The sequence below is a fragment of the Barbus barbus genome (assembly GCF_936440315.1).
Source record: "Barbus barbus genome assembly, chromosome: 36".
NCBI lineage: Eukaryota > Metazoa > Chordata > Actinopteri > Cypriniformes > Cyprinidae > Barbus > Barbus barbus.
The window spans coordinates 27,875,173-27,899,996 of NC_136714.1; the positions used below are offsets into that span (position 1 = coordinate 27,875,173).

General features: G+C 38.2%; 2 protein-coding genes and 1 long non-coding RNA gene across 3 annotated transcripts; all 3 read left to right on the top strand.

The window, feature by feature from the left end:
- The first annotated feature begins 1,254 nt into the window (after positions 1-1,254).
- LOC306856293 lies at positions 1,255-5,395 on the top strand. The gene is made up of 3 exons (XR_013782993.1): positions 1,255-2,453; positions 3,247-3,315; positions 4,386-5,395. It is a non-coding gene; the product is annotated as an uncharacterized lncRNA (long non-coding RNA).
- A 6,870-nt stretch (positions 5,396-12,265) lies between these two features.
- LOC306855683 (urokinase plasminogen activator surface receptor-like) lies at positions 12,266-13,901 on the top strand. Its single transcript, XM_079394488.1, has 5 exons — positions 12,266-12,333; positions 12,416-12,535; positions 12,844-12,981; positions 13,199-13,306; positions 13,425-13,901. Exons 1-5 carry the CDS (start codon positions 12,285-12,287, stop codon positions 13,616-13,618), a joined length of 609 nt encoding a protein of 202 aa, XP_079250614.1. The 5' UTR covers positions 12,266-12,284; the 3' UTR covers positions 13,619-13,901.
- Positions 13,902-19,911: 6,010 nt separating this feature from the next.
- On the top strand, positions 19,912-21,628 carry LOC306855684 (urokinase plasminogen activator surface receptor-like). The gene is made up of 5 exons (XM_079394489.1): positions 19,912-20,016; positions 20,099-20,218; positions 20,527-20,658; positions 20,861-20,968; positions 21,090-21,628. Exons 1-5 carry the CDS (start codon positions 19,968-19,970, stop codon positions 21,281-21,283), a joined length of 603 nt encoding a protein of 200 aa, XP_079250615.1. The 5' UTR covers positions 19,912-19,967; the 3' UTR covers positions 21,284-21,628.
- Positions 21,629-24,824: the final 3,196 nt, after the last annotated feature.

The window sequence follows — 24,824 nt, forward strand, 5'->3', positions numbered from 1 at the left end:
AGTACACTTTCTCTGTTTGTGCGACTATTCTCTCCTCTTATGAAATATGAGAGCGCCAGAATGAATTATGGCTTGTACATCAGCAAAAATTCCCATAACAGACATGGCTGTTTGAGGTTGTTTAGAGAGTAGTATTTAAAAAAAATTCAAATAAACAATAATAAACTTAACAATTTTAAGAGTTGTGTTATTGTGCTTTAACAACAAATATGCAGTAAAAACATGGTAGAAGCTGTGTTACTGTTCTTTAAATACAAAGAGTAGACAGTAAACACAGTTACTATGGTAAAATACCTACAAATACCATAGTAAAACTGCAGTTATGGTGGGAGAAGCATGGTAAATATGTTGTAGTTACTGTGCATTGACTACACATGACATGGTAGAGAAACAGTTACTATGGTAAAAATATGGTAAATATTTACAATACAATACAATACTTAGATTTTTTTGCACCCTCAGATTCCAGATTTTCAAATATTGTCCTATCCTATAGAACCTTTTACGCACTGCTGATAAATGGCGGCCCTAGACTTTGACTTGACAGGGAGATCATTTAATTATAATCTGTAAATTAAGTGACAGCAGCATAATATACAGTACTGTATAGTGTCTTTAAAAGTACTGTGTTGATGATAGCCAGGGATATTGTCAAAGGCATCAAATATTGGCAATATTAAGAGGATTTAGCATTTCTTATTAATGTAGGCCTGTTACATTCTTATTATTAGGCCTATTATAGGTTACTGCTATTATTAAATTATAATTAATTTACCCCGCAGTAATTTGATCATCACCGCATAACGGACATTTATGACTGATAATGGATCAAAAATGTATTAGTCTAATTATTAAAACTTGCAAAAGTTTGTTTGCTATAAGTTCTGTCATTTCACACAAAGTGCAAAATCAATATTATTAATAACTGACGCGATAGAATCAATCAAATATCACAGCCAATCAGAAGCGTGTGTGGGCGGAAGCGCTCTCCACTCGCAAAGAAATGGATACGTTTATAATCTAATTCATAAATATTAAACCTTTTTAACATCATTAACCCTAAAAAGGGCAAAATCATAAAGAGACATCAGAAATTCGTTTATTTCTATTTTCCATGTTATTGGTACTCAAATAATACTATTTCATGATTTTTTTTTTAATTTGACAGGATATTTGGGGTATAAATTCACTGAAACAGCAGCAGAACACTTGTTTATCAAAGCTTTTTACAACACGGTTGTAATTCCTGAACGCTTTGGAATACAGACCTACGGGTGGTCTCTTGCTGAAGTGAAAGCATTTCAAAAAACGAAAGAATAAAAAAGTTCTAGACGTTTAAGTTTACAATAAAGATAATGTAGTATACTATTTTTTTTATTTGATATAAGTATTTTATAAAATATGTTGAACTCTAAAATTTATATGAAATCAAAGCCATATGTCTAAACAAGTTGATATTGATTTGAAGTTGATATCACAACAATTGTGGTTCTTGTGAGATTTTGTTTGGGTACTATACCAACAATATCCACTGGGTTACACCCATTGATTTATTTATTTTGATGCACAAATTTCACTTCTATTACAAAACAGTTACCAAATATGGAACATTGACTGTCAGATATTTCCAACCATGTGTTTTGTCAAGATTACAAAAATATCAGATTTTCTAAAACATAAGCACAAAAGTCTATATATGTTTTTATATATTGATTTATACCCCTGAAAGGGCGACATATCCCCTGATATACAAACATTTAGGGACTGATTACAAAAATATTTAAGCATTTAATTCATAAAATTTCAACGTAAACCCAATAAGCTACCGCTGAATAACAGCTTTTTAAACCGGTAAGTCCCCTCCAACACGTGCAAATTTGTGAGATCAACTTTTATTGGAGGGTGAGTAGATTACTACAGGCGGTCATGCAATTTTAAATGCTTCCTGCCAGCGAAAAAAATAATGTAGAAACAAAAGTCACCTCATCTAAATATTCACAACAAACTAAACCAAGAAATAAGACTTTCACTGGTTACACGACAGACATGCCTCAGGTTAACGCCTCTGCTTCTCGTTCTCACAGGAAGCATGTTATCTTCCTGTCTTTGAGGTTTTGGTGAACTTTTGAGAAAGAGCTCAATCTGAGACACAACAGCAGATCTCAGAGCAGCAGAGACTGACTTCAGCTCATCAGTGCTAATTGAAACCATTTTATCTTTAACACCGTGTTTTTTTAACACCGCAATGTAAATTTGTATCGCACTAGAAACATTGTGCAAAATTTTAACTCTAAATAGTAGCTACTTTGCAACAGAAATGAATGGCAGAACATCAGTGGAGCATCACAAACTGCAGGAATCACGAAATGAGCAGCAAACAGGAGGAGAAACAGAAGAGAAACAGAGCAAGAGACGAGTCAGACGGAGAAGCAATGATATAAACATACCAAACTGTGAGTGTTTGATCTTTAATCTGCGGCATAGTGGGGGGAAAATACGCGAACCACAAATCAAGGGGATGGTTACGGCGCAATATTAGAAAAAAATTCAGTTTTAAACCATGAAGGCGAGCCGATAGATATCACACAAGCAACGTGCAAACTCTGCACAAGAGAGAACGTGTTCATCTCAGTCAATACAGAAAGTAAAACTTACTTACTTTACTTACTAAAAACTGAAGGTGTTCTCGGCATCTGATGCTGCATTAACGGCCTAGACGATAAGAGACTCAACATGCTGATACCAGTATATAACTGTCTTAGATTATTCCCTTAATATTTCTCTTGTGGCCAGTTTAGTAAAAAGCATGAGAAGAAACGTGTTTCGCATTAAACAGTTGGAAATTGGCGCATGAAATAAAGCTGCACTTAATTTTCATTGATGACTGCAGTGTTAATAATTTTAATTATAGGCCTATAATTCATTGCATAAGTCAATAGACCTGTTTAAAAAACTTTTTAGAAACATTTTCAATGAGGAGTAAGCTAATAGAATAATGTGTTATTATCCTCAGTGCGTCCGTTATGCGGTGATGATCAAATTACTGCGGGGCAAATTAATTATAAGAGCTTAAAGTTTTGATCTGATGTTTTAAAAATAAAATATTGGTGATTTGGTAAATCTGCTGATCCTAATGTTAAAATATCAGTGATCGGTTTGTGCTTCAAATGTCTTGACTAGTTTTACCAGTTACTAAAACTGATCCTTTATCCATTATATATGATGTGTTTATGTTTGTGATTTCAGTTTCTTATGATTCAGACAAACCTGCAGAGATTCATGTTGATGATTCACAGAGAGACCCTCACAGATGAGGTGAGTGCCACTAGATAAAGTCAAAATACATTTTTGTTGTAACTATGGACTGCTTTAACAATAGTGATGTACAAATATTCACCATGAAGCTCACATTGGGAGAAAATGGATTTCACAGTAAATTATCTCATTTACAGCAGGAAGGAAAAAAGTGTTTTAAAGCTTGTTGTTTGGTAGAACATCACATTATGTCTGATTGTATGATAAGAGAATAATAAGGACTGCAGTTAATGTTTACATGTTATTTAAGAAAAAAGAAATAATTATATTTTCAGAATTAAATTTTTTTTAGTCTGTGAGGTGAAACACTCCCAGGGGAAATGGCTTCATTACTGTAGTTATTCTGTTCTGAACATCAAATTCTTTGTTTTTCCATCTAATGTATTCTAACTAGTGGTTAAATAAAGATATTTGGACTTTATATTAAAAAAATATATCTCAAGTTCGCATCTAGCCAGTTAGCATGAGCTAACAATGTTTTTCAAATAGGCTATTATAATTGTGTAATTCATAATTATTGATTATATTCTTTTTAATTTTAAGCTAAAACTGTCTGTATCTGATTTTGCTGTAAATGTATAAAGTAAATTGCTTTGGGGGGTATTTTACTCCACTTATGGGGCAAAACACCCCCATTGGTACAAATATAATTTTTGTTAAAAAATCTAATAACATTAAAACTCTGTACATTTTTCATACTTGGTTTATGTCATTGTCATTGAAACTACAATAACTATTTTGGACACATTTAACATTAAATTTTAATTAATCAATCAATCAATTTAATTTTTATAATGCAGCTGTTTTGTGTAGGCTATAGAGAGAGAAAAGCAGACTGAGACTTATTAGATGTAACAGTATGGAGAAACTAAAATCATTGTGTAAGTGTTTGTTCATTATGAAACACAAAATGTCAAATTCAGACAGATTCATCAGACTGACCTCCTGCAGACACCTGGATGAATTAAACAGATGTGCGATTGTTTAATTGACATGTATTTCTGATAAACATAAACTTATACATTTAAACAGTGCATGAGGATAATCTGAAAAATATGTGTGACTTCTAGTCTCAGATGATCCAGACGGTCCTGCAAATACTGACATAAAAGCTGAGGTGAGATTCTCACATCAAAACCCTTCAGATGTTCTCAAGAACAAACAGCATCACTGAGGATCTGAACAACATCATCATCACCACAGTCTGTTCAGCTCCTGGATTCTTTCAGGTCTTTCAAAAACTGCAGTGGGTCCACAGGACCAGGATTGAAATCCACTGGCGTAATAGACCGAAATATGCAGGGAAATTATCCATATTAGATGGAGATGAAGATCGCCGTATAAAGACTTGAATTTGGTTCTGTTCCTCGCAGTCGTGTGGATTCCGTAGATTTGGATTACAGCGCACAAATAAAATTGATCCTTTTGTAATTGACCTTTCGCAGGGAGCTTGATTGACAGGTGATCTGACCAATCATAATACTGAATTCCCCATTTTTGTCCCCCTACTAGCAATGCCCCTGCTTGTCGGACAAAGCAGCAGTAACTAATAGGGGCGAGTCTTTGCGAAGGGTGAATTATGTTGCGTTTTTGGTGCGTTTTATGGTTCTATTGTCAGTCACAGCATGTCAGAGAAAACGCCTTTTGTGTCCCATGGAAAACAAAGTAAATATTACATAAGTAATGGTTAAATAATTGCAGAAATGTTATTCATTTTAAGGGTTTAAAGTTTAGCCTTACTGAACATTATTTATTTTTCAAAACAAAAAATGTGATCATTCCGCATTACTGTAAGTAAATGTGTAAATTTAATTTAATAATGCAATTGAAACCATAATACCATTGATATACAAAATAATAAAATGTTTATGCCATGATTTCAATGTTCATCTGTAATTATTTACGCTGTTCATACATAATTTACGTTCTAGGTGTCGTCAATATTGTATGTTTACAACGCACACACTCCCACGACTGAGGGTAATTAGTGTCAGTGATAGTAAGTACTGTAAATACTTTTGTGCATAATTACCAAAAATGTGTTTCTATTAAATGGTCTTACCATCATAGAAATACTCATAATTCACTATGTAATCAGTCAAATTATTTCATGTTTTTACTATTTACCAATTATATTGTCTATTGTAACATCGTTTTTGCTTTTTCTCCAATTGAATAACATTAGTATTATTAGTAATAGCATTCACTGGAAATATTTAAAAATGACATATCCTGTAAAATAATGTACTTATTTAAATCTAATCTAGGCTACTGGTGAAATCAGGTATAATGGGGACTAGCAAATATTTGCCCCAATATATTTCTATTTCTATTCATATATTTTATGTGCCTAGTTTAATAATAGTCTTCATTAAAGCTGTAAAAAATAAACAAGATGTTTGATGGCTTGCGCAGCCATGTCTCTCTCGCTCGTTTCACAAACAGGTTGAAAAGACGATAGATGTGTTCCTTGTGAAGTATTATATACTGTCTTTATACAAAATTAAACATTACCAGGTCTGCATTTGTGATTGGAGAAACGACCAGCACTACTCTACACTGCTCAAAACTCACGTTTGAATTGTCAGTGGCAAATTCTTTAAATATGAAAACATACTTACAGGCTGTGAGTCAGAAGCGCCAGACTGTTCTTGCAAAGTTTGAATTGCCCCACTTTATAGAAACAGGCTTTGTGCAAGCCAGCATTGTAGGCTACTCCTCCAGGTTCAGGAAATAGTCTTCTCTAAAATGCGCTGCACACACTCTAATATTTGTGTTGAACTGTTCTGGAACAGTGTTGTAAACACAACTTAACCACTGATTTCTAGTTGTGTCCTCTTTTGGAAGCCCAAACAAAGTAGTTTCACTTTCACAATGAAACACAGCATCTCCAAGACATGACGCCGGCGGCAGCAACAGCATACAGCCAGAATAATAGCTCCGCCTTCTTTCATTGCGTATACATTTGGGTGGTGTTATGCAAATCTCCCCACATCGTGACGTAGACATGTTTGAATGAGCCGTTTTAGGAGGGTGTGGCAGAGTCTTAACTTTGATAAAGAATATCTCTTTGGTTTTGAGACTTTAGTCTTTTGAACTTCAGGGATCTCATCTATGCACAATCAGCTTGTATCACTCCAAAGAGAAAGGACAACTTGAAATCGCATCACATGACCCCTTTAAAATAAAAATATAGCTCTGTATTTTTTCAACACTATAAGTGTGTCCCATCAGGTAATGAAAAGTTCGACACACTTGTGGTCTTCATGCTCACTTGAATGCTTGGACCAAATACAGGAAATACTTCATAAGTAGTCAAGTGCAAAAACCGCAAGTGTGGGTATTTGGACAAGGCACAAGACTCACTCAAACCTGCACTTTACACTATAGATCTAATGTTTAAACACAACAGAGTCCATTATAGCAGAAGCTGCTGAAAGATTGTTTGCTTGAAATTCTGGCATTTAAAATTCACACAAAATGCAAAATCAACATAGTAATTTGCGAGTTGAGAACTGATTAACAGCCATTGAATTTACCTGAAAGATTGTCACTTGTATTAGACAGAAATGAAGGAATTATGAATCAAATATATATCCGTAGATGTGTTTTATACACACTCTAAAAATGCTAGGTTAAATATGGATAAACCCAGCGACTGGGTTGTTTTCAACCCACTGCAGCTATCATCTTTGTCCACTAGATAGCACAACTAGATTTTCAATCTCAAAGGCCTTTTCCCTGTATAGTTTTAGGTTGAAGACAATGGAGAGAAATCAGGTCACATGTGAAGCTAACACCAAGCATAAACTCATTGTACCCCAGAGTGCAGCCTGGAGGATTCAAATTCCATTGGTTTATAACACAGCAGATCTTATTGGTGTAGACCCGAGCATGCACATTCCTTTGTGTACGATTTTGTAATTGATTTGGCCATATTACAGAAATATTATGTGCTAACTCTAGAATCATAGGCCCATCTTAATTATTATCCGTTTAGTAACCATGGTAATTTTAGTCAGATGAAGTCACTTTACAAATAAACTCTTGATGACGGCACCTCCTGGTTCTTCAGGCTGACTAGCCAGTGTTGCCAACTTAGCAATTTTATTGCAACTTTTCAGACTACCCTACCAACTTTTTCTTCCAAAAGCACCTAGCAACAAATTTAGCCATTTTTAAAATTTATTTGGCAACTTTTAGCAACTTTTGGGAAGTGACTCAAACTATAAAAAGTCACACATTTTCTATCCAAATTACACAAAAAGAGGAAACCAAAGATACCTAGCAGTTAGCTGCTGTTTGCAAATGTTCAATTTAATAAAAATAATAATAATTGAATAATTGTTCATTTATGATACACATATTTATGACTGTTGATCAGTTAGTATACTGTAAGAAAAATGGAAAAGTTACTAGTAATATTCCAGGACCATTTTTCATTATAACCTGAAAACACAATGTGTATTTTAAAATGCATGTCAAAAACCAATACGGAAAATTTTTCATATTAACAAAGTAGATTATGCCCTATTTTTATGTAACGGGTATAACTATTAAGAGAGAATATTATTGTTGTTACTATTTCATAGTTAATATGTTGTTGGGTCCTCTAGTCTGTTATGATGCAGTACTGAAAGACTCCAGCAGAGGGTGGGGTGCGCATAGAGACTAGAGTTAATAGGTGTGGGATCCATCTATAAAATTTGACTTTGTAAATTGGGAAAAACATCCAATTGAAACTCTACATCTAGATTTCTGTAAAAGAACACTCAAAGTCCAAAGAAAAACACAAAACAATGGATGCAGGGCAGAATTAGGCCAATACCCTCTCCTTCTAAACATTAAAAAAATAGCCCTGAAATTCTGGAAACACTTAAAAAAAGCGACCCCAACACATACCATTAAAAAAGCCCTGAAACACCAAGAGCTGAACCCCACAAAGAGTCCCCTCCTTCAGCTGGTGCTGAGACTGACTCACTCTCAACCATTCGGCCCACACAGATCATCAACACAGAGAAACACAAGTACATCACCCACTGGACAAACACCATCAAAAACCAACACAAATTCTTGGTTATTTTGTGAAAAATTAAATTTAGTCATTTGGCAGAAAATAGCTGTATCTCAGCCAAATATTGTCCTATCCTAACAAACCATACATCAATGGAAATATTATTTATTCAGCTTTGATGTGTAAATCTCAATTTTGAAATATTGACACTTAAGACTGTTTTTGTGGTCATAGGGTCACAAATTATTATCTTTTGTTTTGTATTAGTTATTTTGGTGGATTGAAGTCTTTAGCTGTTTATTTGTGGGTTAGCTGTGTGGGTGGGCTGCATCTGTGATAGAGTGACTGTGTCTGTTCAAGTGTATAACCTGATTTCTGCTTGTTACAGGAGCTGAGTGCCTAAGGCAGGGGTGGGTTCCTGGTGTTTCTTTCATGAGTGCTGGCTGGAGTGTGTGTGTGTGTGTGTGAGAGAGAGAGTGTGTCACAGGTATAAGTGAAGGGCGTTTTGTTGTGTAGGCCGATTGTGCCCTTATGCCCTGCTGCCAACCTCAGTTCCTGTACCTTGATCCTTGGATTCCTTGATGAACCAGGTCGCCCATCGTTGTATTTTGTGAAGTGTGGAATTGAGTCAGTTATATGTGAACTGTTGTGCTCTGCGATTACTCTTCTTCTTCCCTCTGTTTTTGTAACAAACCCTTTTTTCATTGTAATAAAAACCTTTTGTAAAAATCTTTTGTATATCTCCTGCCAATATATCATGAGCTGACCTGTGTTGCCTCAAAATAACCTTGATTTATTATGGGTCTGGGCTAGACCCAGGGTGGCGTAGTCGTGCTAAATCTCTAATCCCTCAGCGTTCTGCCACACTTGTTTATATCTTAATACAATATTTGAGCCTTTATATTCTCTTACAGTTTTTAAAGGTTCCTATAAGTGTCCGTGACATCAGATATTAAAATCCAATTATTTATGGCTCCACACCCTCATTGTGTGTTCTAATCTGTGTACGGGATGAATTTAGATTCAGTTATTAACACGCGATCATTGTAGCCTGCATAACCATCGAATATTAAATCACTCGGAGCTATAAATCTGTGCAATAGGTACATGAGCACCTTTAATGAGTAAAAGAGACCTTCTCTGTGATTAATATATTTTTATTTATAATAACTACTAAAAATCTAAAATCAGTAATATAGTACAGTGATTCCTGGTTCTTTTTAAAAGATTGAGACACAAAACCAGTCATTTAATTTGTGCATATAGCCTATATATAAAAGAATAAATGAAAATGTCTCAGAGAAAATATATGAACATTTATTGCTTAAATACACACAAAAGCACATTAATAATAATATTTGCTGTAGGTCAGATTTAATAACAGCTGTTTTAGTAAACAAAAGCATTTAAAATAGGTATATATGCAAAAAATATATTGTTTGAGCAAGGTTTTTATTCCCACTATCCACACATAAAACCCCAGTTCATGGGCTATTTGGTATTATTGTCTTATTTGTCACTGCAATTGTTCTTTAAAAAGTAAAAAAAACATTTGCGGGTTTGTCCTATGTCTTACTGAACTACAGTGAATTATCATCATATGCTAAGTTTGTGCTTATCCACCAAACCTAAAATAAAGAATATAGGCTACATATAAATATGCATTATATAAAACAGCCAAATCTCAAACAGTGGATCATTTTTATCAACATTGCCCAGCTAAAACTGCTCAATGTTTATATATATATAATACAAACTGCTGACTGGGCTGTATAAATGTAAATGCTCTGGTGTTAGTGCTCATATTTTGATAAATAAATAAAAAACTAGTAGTCCTGTCTTCTCTATGTAATTGTTTTCAATCACCTTCAGCCTTTATTGATGCTGCATTCCAACATACAAATCACTTTAATCTCCTAAATGAAGATAAAACACACACTTGGATCACAATCTAAGATAAATAATAATAATAAGAAGTAGAAATTAAAACAAACACTAGAGTACGGGTCGGCATACTTGTCATGATCTGACTCAATACAACAATCCAGAATCATCTAATTGAGCAAGTTGCTCAAAATGAGTTTGTTATAAATGATGACAGGAACAAGTGTAGGACTGTTATTGCAGTTGAAAGAACCAGTTTAACCAGAGCTATGGTGGGCTTGTGAATCCTGTCAGGACAGGAGTGTAATCACAGTAAATGTGTGGTTTCAAAGTCTCCTTAAGGCAAGTCCCTGACAGCGTTGGGCTAGTTACGCAAAGAATGTAATATATTGAATGGAGATTTCTAAATGGAGGAAAACGCTTTGTTTAAACACGTCTTAGTACAAATGCTATAAAACGGTTCACAAGCTCCAAGGGATTTGATTTTGCTTGTCATTCGTTTAAATAAACATAAAAATACAGTGAATTTGCGACTGTTCGCTGAATGTGACCCATAATCTCAGATTCTCTCCGTGGTTATGGAAAAATTAATATCTATAATGGCAACAATTATTCTGTGTCATTTAAAAGTTTCTCCTCATTCTCTATAGTCTTTGGTGCTTTTAAGATGCTCTACTGAACGTGTGTGAATATTCCATGCAGGCTGTATTATGATTATGTTTTTATAAAACTTTATTTTGTTTCTTATCATGTGCCTCCAGAGTACTTCTTTATTAATTCACTCCAGGGTGAAAGAATGAATGCTGTTAATCTTTCAGCAAAATAAGTGTGTCTTGTTTTGTGTGTAGATTTAAAGATGAAACCCATCAGATTCTGTGAGCCTGCTGTATCTATAGATTTATCAATATGTGATCAATATGCTTTATAAACAGAACGGGGAGATGGTCACACATCATGTCACTTTATTAAATATTATAGTCTTTATGAAGTAAATAGAGGTCACATATTTCAACATCCATACGATACAGGAATATATATAATGATAATACTTTTTGTATGCAAAGAAAATAAAAATAACGACTTATATTGGAGAATATCTGCTGGACGCTGCTCTGTGTCAGCCGCACCGCACGGATACACTGTTTTCGTTCAAATCAAAGCGTAAACCAACATAGAAGACGTATCCAGTGTTATCAGCATTGGCTGCCATGGATCCGGAGGCCTGTTCTGCCTTTTTGAGGCGTTAGCCAAATTTCGGGGGAAGGGTCCATAGACCTTCATAGTCGGCTTGTTGATTGAGGTGCTACGGAGTATTTGTTAAATATAACAAAATATATATAAAATATAAAACTAAAATGTATCCTTCAACAGCTTGCCACCGTGGGATTAGATAGGTTGGCAGATGAGATACGGATCTTATAAAACATCTAAGATCTTAAGAAACCTGAATCATTGTTTGTGTTGGTTTTATGATTTCAGAGAAAAGGAAACTTATGGTTCTGTTGGATGTTTCATGAACTGCATCTATTATAATCCTTAAGTGGAGAGCTCATTGTAACAATACTGTACGAGTATGTATATATATATATATATATATTATATATACAGTACATACACACACACACATATATACTGTACATATATATATATATATATATAGTGATTAATGTTGGTGCTCAAACAACATTGAACCCATATGGCTTTCACTTTATGGACAAAGGAAAAGCACACACACGCAAAACACAGAGACACTAAATATCTTCCTTTGTGTTCCACAGAGGATAAGTCAAACATGTTTGGAAATATCATGAGGATGCGCAATTAATAAGAGAATGTTAATTTTTAGGTGAATTGTCCCTTTAAGACGGTTGGACTTAAGTAGTCCTTTACAATCCTTGTAATTCTTTAAGTTTAAACCTCCCTTTACCGGCAAGTAAACTGTGCAAGGTGAAGTTTCAATATCTAGTCATGTCTTCTGTAATACTTTTGTTTCCTCATAAAGACCCACCCCTTTGAAAAGCTACATAGGTGCTGGAAGAGGAATGTTATTTCATTCACCTCCTGATCAAAGATGGATCTGCACGTCACAGTTTTTCTTCTGTTCGTTCTGTTCACTGCAGGTACAAAGACAAATATTGATTGTAATGTTATTGAGTACAAATATGGATAATTGATGTCTCTCTCTCTGTTTTATTTCTAAAGGACACTCTCTCAGCTGTTATGAGTGTACGAGTGCGACGGGTTCTTGTGCAGATCAAACTGTAAAAACATGTCCCACTGGATCTTCCAAGTGCTTGAGTATGACAACAATGGCACAAGCTGGTAAGTCCAATATGATGAATTGAAAGTCACGGTTATATTTGACTGATGGGGATGCTGGTGTTTTTTTCTTTACTGGTGCTGCTCTAAATGTAACTTCTCACAGAACTACTAATTTCATCACAGAATATTATATTTAGATTTCAGCTATTTAATTTGCTTCTCTCAGATTGTTATGCTAACAGTATAATTTGTATTAAAATTTAATCAATATTTGAAATAAGAAAATGCCACATTTTGACATTTATAAATATATTTTCCATCAAAACAATGTGTTGAACAGGTCTTTTCTTTCTAATTCCTGTTCTTAGGTGGCATTACTGCTAAAGCAAAGGTTAAAAGCTGTGCTGCTGAGTCTGACTGTGTAAATGGGTACATGAGCTTCAGCACTGGAAGGATATCTTTAGCGTGCTGCAACACAGACCAGTGTAACGCCAAGGATGCTCCAGGTATTGCTTAACTGACCAAATGCAAAAAAAAAAAAAATTTTATAAAAATAAAATGGAGTTCTACACTCATTTTACTTCCAAAGGACATCAGGAAATACAATACAGTGTGTGGCTTTTCAGCTGTGAATTGATTGAATGGTGGAGCTAACAAAGTGTTATGTCATTAGATGTTATATTTTGAACAGGAGATAAAACAATACATGTTTTCGTCCTGTAGATCCCTCTCTTGTCCCCAATGGAAAGACATGTCACTCTTGTGATGGACAGAGCTGCTCAACCATAATGAGCTGTTCAGGGAGTGAAACCCGCTGCATTAAAGCAACAGGTGAGAATCTGGAAAAGAAAGAAGTCATTATTTTTATCTTTATGTTTGAGCATTTGATACAGATCTCATTTACCAATTTCCAGCTTAGATAAACCTGTGTTTTCTTTATTTTCATCAGGGAGTTACGGAGGGCAGTCAGTAGTTGTAAAAGGCTGTGCCTCGCAATCTATTTGTGATGCCACAGCAGCATCGATTCCTGATGTTGGGAGCTTCTCATGTTGTGAGGGCAATCTGTGTAACGGTGCTAAAAGTGTCACTCAGAGCTTCCTGTTCCTCGGCTGTTCTCTGCTCTCCTTCATCCTGCTGCACTGAATCCAGCAGCTCCATCAGACACACTGTACTGAACAGAGCTTGTCATTCCTTTGTACAATGCATCTTTTGACATTGTGTTAAAAATAAAATACTACGGAAAATTGGGCTTGTTATTGTCTTCTGGATCATTGCCAAGTCAGCAGTCTTCTCCATTATTGTGGTTTCAAAGAACAAGAGATACCCGGAATTTATACTGTATGGATGGTCATTTAATGAAACTCAACTATAAATATTCTAATATTTTGAGATACTGGATTTTTGACTTTCATGAAGCTCTAATCATAAAAATAAAAAAAAAACTTTTGAAATGTTTTACTTTACATGTGAAGTATCTAGAATTTTTTACGAGATTCTAATTTTTCCGAGATGCAAGCATGCATCTGTGGCCAGCACTCTCACCCTTTTGTACAACAGCAGCTGCTCCGGGCACGTGATCTTAGCTAAAATCTGATTGGACGGCCCGTTTCGTCGCGGAGCAACGGGGAAAATATCGTACAGTTTTGTGATAGTTTCATTTTGAGGTGTTACAGAGTATTTGTTAAATATAACAAAAAATATAAAACTAAAATGTATCCTTCAACAGCTTGCCACTGTGGGATTAGGTAGGTTGACAGATGAGATACGGATCTTATAAAACATCTAAGATCTTAAATGGTTTTCATTTCTGTCCACACTTGTTTTTTTTGGGGTCTACAGAGACCCCAGACAATAACATTTAATTTTGTAACAAGATAATAGATTTTTTTTTTTACAAATGTAATTTTACTCTGTTAATGTTTTTACTCAACATTTGTGCAGTTTTTGGAGGATTTATGATATCTTTTAAATTTCTATAAATAAATAAACATTTATTTAAATGGGCTTTTTACAAAAAAAAAAAAAAAAAAAACAGCATTTTATGTAAAATTCACTTTATAAAAGACCCAGATTTCTAACTTTTATTCATGGGGATAACATGGATAATTTTAAATGATTTAATGTAAAATTTATACCCATTTTTTGGAAAATGCAGTTTTAAAATAAAAACAAAATCACTTTAACCACTAGATGACTATAGAGCTCCACTATATGCTATTTGACTTCCTGAAAGATATCTTTTCACAAGTTGGATTCATATCTAAATATTATAAAATCACAATTATAACAAATAAAATATGTTTTGTCAAAGTTTAGTATTTTTTGTACTGAAAAACCCCCAGTTTTTGAATAATGTTACATTATGATTAGAATCAAACCTGAACAAAATGTTACAAAGAGAAATGTTGGAGTCTTAAGATTTTATCATTTATTTCAATTATCTATTTTTGATATAATTCTACAATTTTAATCAATATTTCAGTTACTAACTGTAACAGAACAAAAATGAACAGAAATGAACAGTTATATTACATATGAACACATGAACTGAACAGCAATAACAAGTGAGCAAATAAAGCTGTTACGGGGCTGACGAGACGTGAGACGTGCGGATCCATGTGCAAAGAAACATGGTCAGAAACAGGCAGGGTCAGACATCGGCAAACAGGTATGGCAAGGGCAAGACAGAGCAATCCGTGGAGCAAGCGTGGGTCAGGTCAGGATTCGTGACATAGCCCCCCCCCCCCCCCCCCCCCCCCCCCCCCCCCAAGGAGCGGCTTCCAGACGCTCCTATATAGTCCAGGAGGGCGGTGGAGCGGAGGCGGAACAGGGGGAGGGACGGAGGGCCAGGTCCGTGAGGAAGTGGGAAGACCGGGGACTGAGGCAGAACAGGACACCCAGGCGGAACCGGAGACCAGGACAGAGCAAGAGCCCACCAGGGCGGAGCAGACGGACCAGGAGCCCACCAGGGCGGAGTAGATGACCACCAGACCGGAGTAGAAGACCACCACGGTGGAGCAGAAGACCACCAGTCCGGAGTAGAAGACCACCACGGCGGGGCAGACGACCACCAGACCAGAGCAGAAGACCACCACGGCGGGGCAGAGAACCACCAGACCTGAGCAGAAAACCCTCGACAGGAAGCAGACTGGGCAGGAAACCATGGCAGAGTCTGAGATCTGGGGTAAACAGAGACAGACAACACAGGGAGAGCAGAGACAGACAATACAGGGAGAGCATTCATGATCACAGAGGGCGTGGCAGGGCAGGACGAGGATTCATAGATGGCGTTTTTAGCCGTGACAGGACAGAGCGAGGGTTCACAGACGGCCTCTTTAACCGTGACAGGTCAGGGCGTGAGCTCACAGACGGCCTCCATGGCCGGGACAGGGCAGACCATGAGTTCAGGAACGGCCTCCATGGCCGTGACAGGGCAGACCATGAGGTCAGGAACGGCCTCCGTGGCCGTGACAAGGCAGACAGCGAGTACAGGGACGGCCTCCGTGGCCGTGACAAGGCAGACAGCGAGTTCAGGGACGGCCTCCGTGGCCGTGACAGGGCAAATAGCGAGTTCAGGGACGGCCTCCGTGGCCGTGACAGGGCAGACAGTGAGTTCATGAGTGGGTGCCACCACCTCGGGAGGTTCTGCAGCGGAAGCTGCCACCTCTGGTGGTTCTGCAGTGGACGGCGCCTCCTCTGGAGGTTCTAGGACAGACTCGTGGACTGAAGAGGTCTCAGGAGCAGACTCGTGGACAGGAGAGGCCTCAGGAGCACAGTGTGCAGCCCACACACTCAAAATGGCAACCGCCATAACGGGAAGCACTGAGGTCAGGGGAACAGTCTCTGTAACAGCCAGGGTTGAGGCCCTGGGAATGCCAGCCACTCGCACCGACATCAGTGGTGGGTCCATCACACTGGATATCAGAACTCGAAGGACTGACATTGAATCTGTGGTATCAGCCTCTGGCAATTCGGCGGAGACGTGAGCAGACTCTGGCTTGACAGCGGAGACGTGAGCAGACTCTGGCTTGACAGCGGAGACGTGAGCAGACTCTGGCTTGACAGCGGAGACGTGAGCAGACTCTGGCTTGACAGCGGAGACGTGAGCAGACTCTGGCTTGACAGCGGAGACGTGAGCAGACTCTGGCTTGACAGCGGAGACGTGAGCAGACTCTGGCTTGACAGCGGAGACGTGAGCAGACTCTGGCTTGACAGCGGAGACGTGAGCAGACTCTGGCTTGACAGCGGAGACGTGAGCAGACTCTGGCTTGACAGCGGAGACGTGAGCAGACTCTGGCTTGACAGCGGAGACGTGAGCAGACTCTGGCTTGACAGCGGAGACGTGAGCAGACTCTGGCTTGACAGCGGAGACGTGAGCAGACTCTGGCTTGACAGCGGAGACGTGAGCAGACTCTGGCTTGACAGCGGAGACGTGAGCAGACTCTGGCTTGACAGCGGAGACGTGAGCAGACTCTGGCTTGACAGCGGAGACGTGAGCAGACTCTGGCTTGACAGCGGAGACGTGAGCAGACTCTGGCTTGACAGCGGAGACGTGAGCAGACTCTGGCTTGACAGCGGAGACGTGAGCAGACTCTGGCTTGACAGCGGAGACGTGAGCAGACTCTGGCTTGACAGCGGAGACGTGAGCAGACTCTGGCTTGACAGCGGAGACGTGAGCAGACTCTGGCTTGACAGCGGAGACGTGAGCAGACTCTGGCTTGACAGCGGAGACGTGAGCAGACTCTGGCTTGACAGCGGAGACGTGAGCAGACTCTGGCTTGACAGCGGAGACGCGAAGGGGTGTTGTTGTTACTGCCATTTTGCGAGTGAGTGCGGTGTTGCGTTCCTCCGAAACACCCACAGTGAATGAAGAGCCCACACACAGCAAAGCATAGTCCATAAATTGACTGAGAGATGAACGGGGACCCTCGCGGATTAACTTTGACCGGAGCGGCTGATTAATGCCCTCACAAAAAAAAGTCTATAAGTGCGTAGTCCGGCAGATCAGAAAAATAGGCGAGGTCTAAGTACTCCTGAATATAATCCTCGAGCGGTCGCGAGCCCTGCTCGAGGGTTAAAAGCATCCATGCAATGTCCATACCTGGCCAATGTTCCTCTGAATAGCTGCTGGATCCTTGTGTGGCCGAGTATTCTGTTACGGGGCTGACGAGACGTGAGACGTGCGGATCCATGTGCAAAGCTTTATTAAGAAACATGGTCAGAAACAGGCAGGGTCAGACATCGGCAAACAGGTATGGCAAGGGCAAGACAGAGCAATCCGTGGAGCAAGCGTGGGTCAACGATCAACGAACAGTATCCAAAGGGGCAAGGCAGAGAGATAATCCAGAGTCGAAAGCAATAATCCAAACGAGGTGCAAACACAGTCCAAACGGCAAGGCAAAGGGGTAAATCCAGGAAACACGGGCAGGGTCAAACACGGCAGGAAAACAAGGCAAGACTAGGACTAGAATTATGGCTCTGTAGAGTTGCTATCGCTAGAAGAGTGATAAACGCTAACAGTTACAGGAACAAAACAGAAACACGGAATGGCACGGTAAAGCAGCTAGCGCTAGGTGAGCACTATACGCAGGTCAATACATGGCCCCGATGCTGAGGAAGTCCATGGCTTATATAGTGTGTGTTTGGGTGATGGTGATTGCGAGATGGTTCTCAGGTGTGGGCGTGATCATTGTGAACAGCTGTGTATGAGTCCGTGTGGTGAACGAGTGACCTCTGGTGGCTAGAGAACGGAAGTGCATGGTCAGGATTCGTGACAAAAGCAGTAAAAAGATCAAATTTAGTAAAAGAAATCAAACAACGAGGAACAATAAGTGTGTGTGTGTGTGTGTGTGTGTGAGTACACATTGTCGGTGTCAGTGTCACCACTTTATATTTGTGTTGGTTCTGCATTTTGGATGATTTTATTTGTCAAATGATAGCCTTACAAATGTGTGTGTGTGTGTGTGTGTGTGTGAGTGTGTGAGTGTGTGTGAGTGTGCACATTTTCAATGTGTCAGTGTCACCAATTTATTTTTGTGGTGGTACTGCATTTTGGATGATTTTATTTTACAAATGATAAGAGAACAGTTTTTATAGTCTCAAAAATGTGTTCCTCTATATGTGTGTGTGTGTGTGTGCGTGTTGTGAGAAATATAATTTAGCATTGTGGATGTTTTTTGCATTAGTGGAAGTGTGCCACTTTATTTGTGCCATTTCTGTCGATGTGTTCTGCGTTGTTTCTGATTTTGATGATGAATTTTGTCTATTTTGATTGCGGGGTCTCCAGAGACCCCGAAAACCACGAGTGTCACAAATTTTGTCACGCTAACATAAAAACAGATATCATTCCAATTTTTTTTTGTTGAGAGCCGTAGAAGGTTTCATACCATTTGGACAAAGGGAATTTTTTTTTAAATTTGAGCAAAAGTAATTTGACCCCGCAGACCATCAGAGGGTTTTAAGAAACCTGAATCATTGTTTGTGTTGGATTTATGATTTCAGAGAAAAGGAAACTTATGGTTCTGTTGGATGTTTCATGGTAGGTGCAGGAGATGCTAATGAACTGCACCTATTATAATCCTTAAGTGGAGAGCTCATTGTAACAATACTGTATGTGTATGTATATACACTGCTCCGGGTGTGTGTTCACGGTGTGTGTGTGTGTTCACTGCTGTGTGTGTGTTCACGGTGTGTGTGTGTGTTCACTGCTGTGTGTGTGTTCACGGTGTGTGTGTGTGTTCACTGCTGTGTGTGTGTTCACGGTGTGTGTGTGTTCACTGCTGTGTGTGTGTGTTCACGGTGTGTGTGTGTGTTCACGGTGTGTGTGTGTTCACTGCTGTGTGTGTGTGTGTGTTCACTGCTGTGTGTGTGTGTTCACGGTGTGTGTGTGTGTTCACGGTGTGTGTGTGTTCACTGCTGTGTGTGTGTGTTCACGGTGTGTGTTCACTGCTGTGTGTGTGTGTTCACTGCTGTGTGTGTGCACTTTGGATGGGTTAAATGCAGAGCACGAATTCAGCATTGAATTCATACTGCACAGTATATGTAGGTATATGTGTGTGTGTGAAAAGATCATAAAAACTAATATTGACCTACTCAAAGTATGTATGACTTACTTTCTACTGCAGAACATAAAAAGATGCTTTAATGTTGGTGCATTGAACCCATATGAGACACTAAATATCTTCCTTTGTGTTCCACAGAGGATAAGTCAAACAGGTTTGGAAATATCATGAGGATGCGCAATTAATAAGAGAATGTTCATTTTTAGGTGAACTGTCCCTTTAAGACGGTTGGACTTAAGTAGTCCTTTACAATCCTTGTAATTATTTAAGTTTAAACCTCCCTTTACTGACAATTAAATTGTGCAAGCTGAAGTTTCAATATCTAGTCTTGTCTTGTGTAATACTTTCGTTTCCTCATAAAGACCCTCCCCTTTGAAAAGCTACATAGGTGCTGGAAGAGGAATGTTATTTCATTCACCTCCTGATCAAAGATGGATCTGCACGTCACAGTTTTTCTTCTGTTCGTTCTGTTCACTGCAGGTACAAAGACAAATATTGATTGTAATGCTATTGAGTACAAATATGGATAATTGATGTCTCTCTCTCTGTTTTATTTCTAAAGGACACTCTCTCAGCTGTTATGAGTGTACGAGTGCGACGGGTTCTTGTGCAGATCAAACTGTAAAAACATGTCCCACTGGATCTTTCAAGTGCATGAGTATGACAACAGTGGCACAAGCTGGTAAGTCCAATATGATGAATTGAAAGTCACTGTTATATTTGACTGATGGAGATACTGGTGTTTTTTTCTTTACTGGTGCTGCTCTAAATGTAACTTCTCACAGAACTACTAATTTCATCACAGAATATTATATTTAGATTTCAGCTATTTAATTTGTTTCTCTCAGATTGTTATGCTAGCAGTATAATTTGTATTAAAATTTAATCAATATTTGAAATAAGAAAATGCCACATTTTGACATTTATAAATATATTTTCCATCAAAACAATGTGTTGAACAGGTCTTTTCTTTATAATTCCTGTTCTTAGGTGAAATTACTGCTAAATCGAAGGTTAAAACCTGTGCTCCTGACTGTATAAATGGGTACATGAGCTTCAGCACTGCAAAGATATCTTTAGCGTGCTGCAACACAGACCAGTGTAACGTCCAGGATGCTCCAGGTATTGTGCTTAACTGACCAAATGAAAAAAACAAAAAAACAAATTGAGTTCTACACTCATTTTACTTCCAAAGGACATCAGGAAATACAATACAGTGTGTGGCTTTTCAGCTGTGAATTGATTGAATGGTGGAGCTAACAAAGTGTTATGTCATTAGATGTTTTGAACAGGAGATAAAACAATACATGTTTTCGTCCTGTAGATCCCTCTCTTGTCCCCAATGGAAAGACATGTCACTCTTGTGATGGACAGAGCTGCTCAACCATAATGAGCTGTTCAGGGAGTGAAACCCGCTGCATTAAAGCAACAGGTGAGAATCTGGAAAAGAAAGAAGTCATTATTTTTATCTTTCTTATGTTTGAGCATTTGATACAGATCTCATTTACCAATTTCCAGCTTAGATAAACCTGTGTTTTCTTTATTTTCATCAGCGATTTATGAAGGGAAGTCAATAGTTTCAAAAGGCTGTGCCTCGCAATCTATTTGTGATGCCACAGCAGCATGGATTCCTGCTGTTGGGAGCATCACATGTTGTGAGGGCAATCTGTGTAACGGTGCTAAAAGTGTCACTCAGAGCTTCCTGTTCCTCTGCTGTTCTCTGCTCTCCTTCATCCTGTTGCACTGAATCCAGCAGCTCCATCAGACACACTGTACTGAACAGAGTTTGTCATTCCTTTGTACAATGCATCTTTTGTGTCCTAATTTTTTTTTGCGGTGACATTGTGTTAAAAATAAAATACTACGGAAAATGGGGCTTGTTATTGTCTTCTGGATCATTGCCAAGTCAGCAGTCTTCTCCATTATTGTGGTTTCAAAGAACAAGAGATACCCGGAAATTATACTCTATGATGGTCATTTAATGAAACTCAAATATAAATAATCTAATATTTTGAGATACTGGATTTTTGACTTTCATGAGCTGTAAGCTCTAATCATAAAAATAAAAAAAACTTTTGAAATGTTTTACTTTACATGTGAAGTATCTAGAATTTTTTACAAGATTCAAATTTTTCGAGATGCACGTGATCTTAGCTAAAATCTGATTGGACGGCCCGTTTCGTCGCGGAGCAACGGGGAAAATATCGTCACACAGGACGAAAAAAAAAAAACCTTTGCTTTTTCGCGCCGCAAATGATCGCGCTTAGTGTGAACCCTAAAAAAAACAAATTACACTTCCAGTACAATTTTCCGAAATATGGTTTTGGTCATTTAAGGTAGTTGTTATCACACTGATATATGTTCAATTGTTCAGTTTTGTGATAAGTTTCATTTTAGCTAGTAATTTGATGCTATTAAGAACAGGGCGTGTCGTTATGGTTGATTGGTTCTGTGGCTCCACCTCCCGACTCTACTGCCAGACTCTGGCTCCAAGTGACGTCATTTACTCAAGATGGTAACGGCCATACAGTTCGGTAAAGTTGGCAAGATATTCGACTTTTCCGGATCAATAACTCGCGAGCAAATCGTTTTTAATACATGACGCCTTTTTTCTTTTTTAGTGATGTAAAAAACTAGCTACAAGCGAGACAAAACAAGGTTTCCTCCGCTCTGTATAAAATACATTGATCTAAATGCGCTGGCGAATTGTTTTTACTAATAACATACTCAATTTTACACTAACGTACTGTAGTGTCACCAAATTCAGTCCACACATCACTGCCTTGATGGTTATACTACAACACTCATCTGGAAGTAATTGCTTTGGCATATTTTTTATGCTCGTTTTCTACATCACTAAAAAAGAAAAGAGGCGCCATTTGTGTATTAAAAACGATTTGCTCGCGAGTTATTGATCCGGAAAAGTCGAATCTGTCAATATCATGCCAACTTTACCGAACTCGGCCATACTGAGATCCTTTGGCTTCACTTTTCTATACAGAAAGGAAGTGGAGATGCGTCATCCATTTTACAGTCTATGGCAGGGGTGTCACACCTGTCTGTAACTATCAAGTGCTCCTTCAGATCCTAAATAATCGGTTCAGTTGTGTTTGATCCGGGTTGGAGCTGAACTCTGCAGGAAGCTAGATCTCCAGGAGCAGGGTTGGGCACCACTGGTCTATGGTGTGAACAGAGCCGTTGAGAAACAGAGTTGCAACACTCCCATAGTCTTCAATAGGAGCTGAAGAATACAGAAGTAAAGCATGTCATGGAGAAGCAGTTCCAAACAACCAATAGTTCCAGCATTGAAGCCCATTCATTTCAGTGTTTCTCAAGCACACTCCCCAGAATGTTGAGGAAATTACAGCAGTTTTTTTAATTTTAACACATTAGTTTTCTTACCTTATAATAGGCAGTTATGCTGTATTTGCAGTTAGATAACATGAGAAACACCTTAACTGCGATCATAAGATGCTAGTTGTAATATCTTTAAGTTTTTAGTCTTTCTGCAATCTTTCTCTCCCTGTTGAATGGGTTTCAGTGAAAACTGCCCATTAAAAGGAATACAAGAAAGAGTTTTCCTGAATGCAGTTGGTTGCTTTGTGTTTTTTAAACGTTATTTAAATTTTTTTATTGGGTTAAAGTCCGTATTTGGTGGCTGTTTTTTAACATTCACTTATATTGTCTTCTTACATCCCAATATTATAATATGACATTTATGCGAGTAATTAATCTTTTTTAAATTCAATTTTTTTTTTTTAAAAGCAAAACTTATAAACATTGAGTGTTTGATGTCTAAATATACAATGCAAAACTTAAAATAAAAATAAACCATGACATTACATAGAATATTATTTTTCTGGCCACTAAACGCCTCTAATTTGCACTGGAATTTAAAAACATTTTCTCTATTTTAACCCTAAATACTACTCTAATTGTAATAGAATTATAAAATTTTGGCCGACCAAGCCTCTTCTTGTCAACTAATGCTTATTTAGTTGCAGAAAAACAATTCCACGGTGAAGTCACGCAGTCCGTGACAGATCATGAACAACCCGTCTGACTCAAATGGCTTTTCATCTAAGAGATTTCAGATCAAATCAGATCTTTATTATTATAATTGCATATGCTTATACAAGGAAATTATGTTAGCGCAATCTAATTAGCAGCATTAAAATAAAAAAATAGTTGCATTTAACATTACACACATTAACATAACATTTTCAACCCATAATATAAATAAATACTCTAAAAATATAAAGAATATAAAAACACTAAAACACAAGCTATTGCATAGAGATCATTCATTTGTGCCCATAGTCCATTAGCCACACACTCAAAGGTTCGAAGGGTCATTATTGCACAAAGTCCATTATTGCAATTAGCCCATGTGTTACAGCTTGTTTGCATATGTGTGTGTATGTTGTGTATATTGTATGCATGTGTTAATGTGTCAGTGTACATGTTTATAGGGGAACTGAGTGTTAGTGGTGTTGGTGGAGGTTACTATGATTTCTGCAGCCTGTCCACAGCTCTGGGGAATAAACGGTTCCGTAGCCTGTTAGTGTGTGTTCTTGGAGTTCTCAGTCTACCTGAGGGGAGGGTGGTGAAAAAGTAGTTTCCGGGGTGTGAGGGGACCTGCTGGATGTTTGTGGCCTGTGTGTGGAGATGATTTGAGTGGATATCACAAGTTTGGAGCCGACAATCTTTTCAGCTGTCTTCACTACCCACTATAGTCTTTTTTGTCCGCAGCGGTGCAACTAGAATACCACACAGTACAGCAGTATGTTAGAACACTTTCTGTTGTGCAGCAGTAGAAGCTGGTCAGCAGCTTCCGGGGAAGCTTGTTGCATCTCAGGGTCCTCAAGAAGAACAGTCTCTGCTGGGCTGTCTTAATGATGCAGGTGGTGTTCAAGCTCCAGGTCAGGTCCTCAGTAATATACACTCCCAGAAACTTGGGCAGAAGAGATGGGCCTTTACGTGGCAGCTTAATCTAATGTTAACCTAGAAAAATGTGTGCTATTGAAGTGTCTGTGTGGAGTGTAGAAGCGTGCTCACTGCAGGACAGATGGAGGCGCCGGTGCGCTCACTTGCTCTTAAAATACTCCCTCATTTTTGCTCATACAGATAAGAGTAATACATCTTTCGAATCTGTAAAGACTCTACGTTTATTTGTGTGCACTCACAATAACAACTAAATATTGCGTTTGTAAAATAAGGAAAGCAAACAGGATGCATTTTCTGCCTTGACCTCTGAAGCTGAATGTGAAACTCTGTGTATACTTACT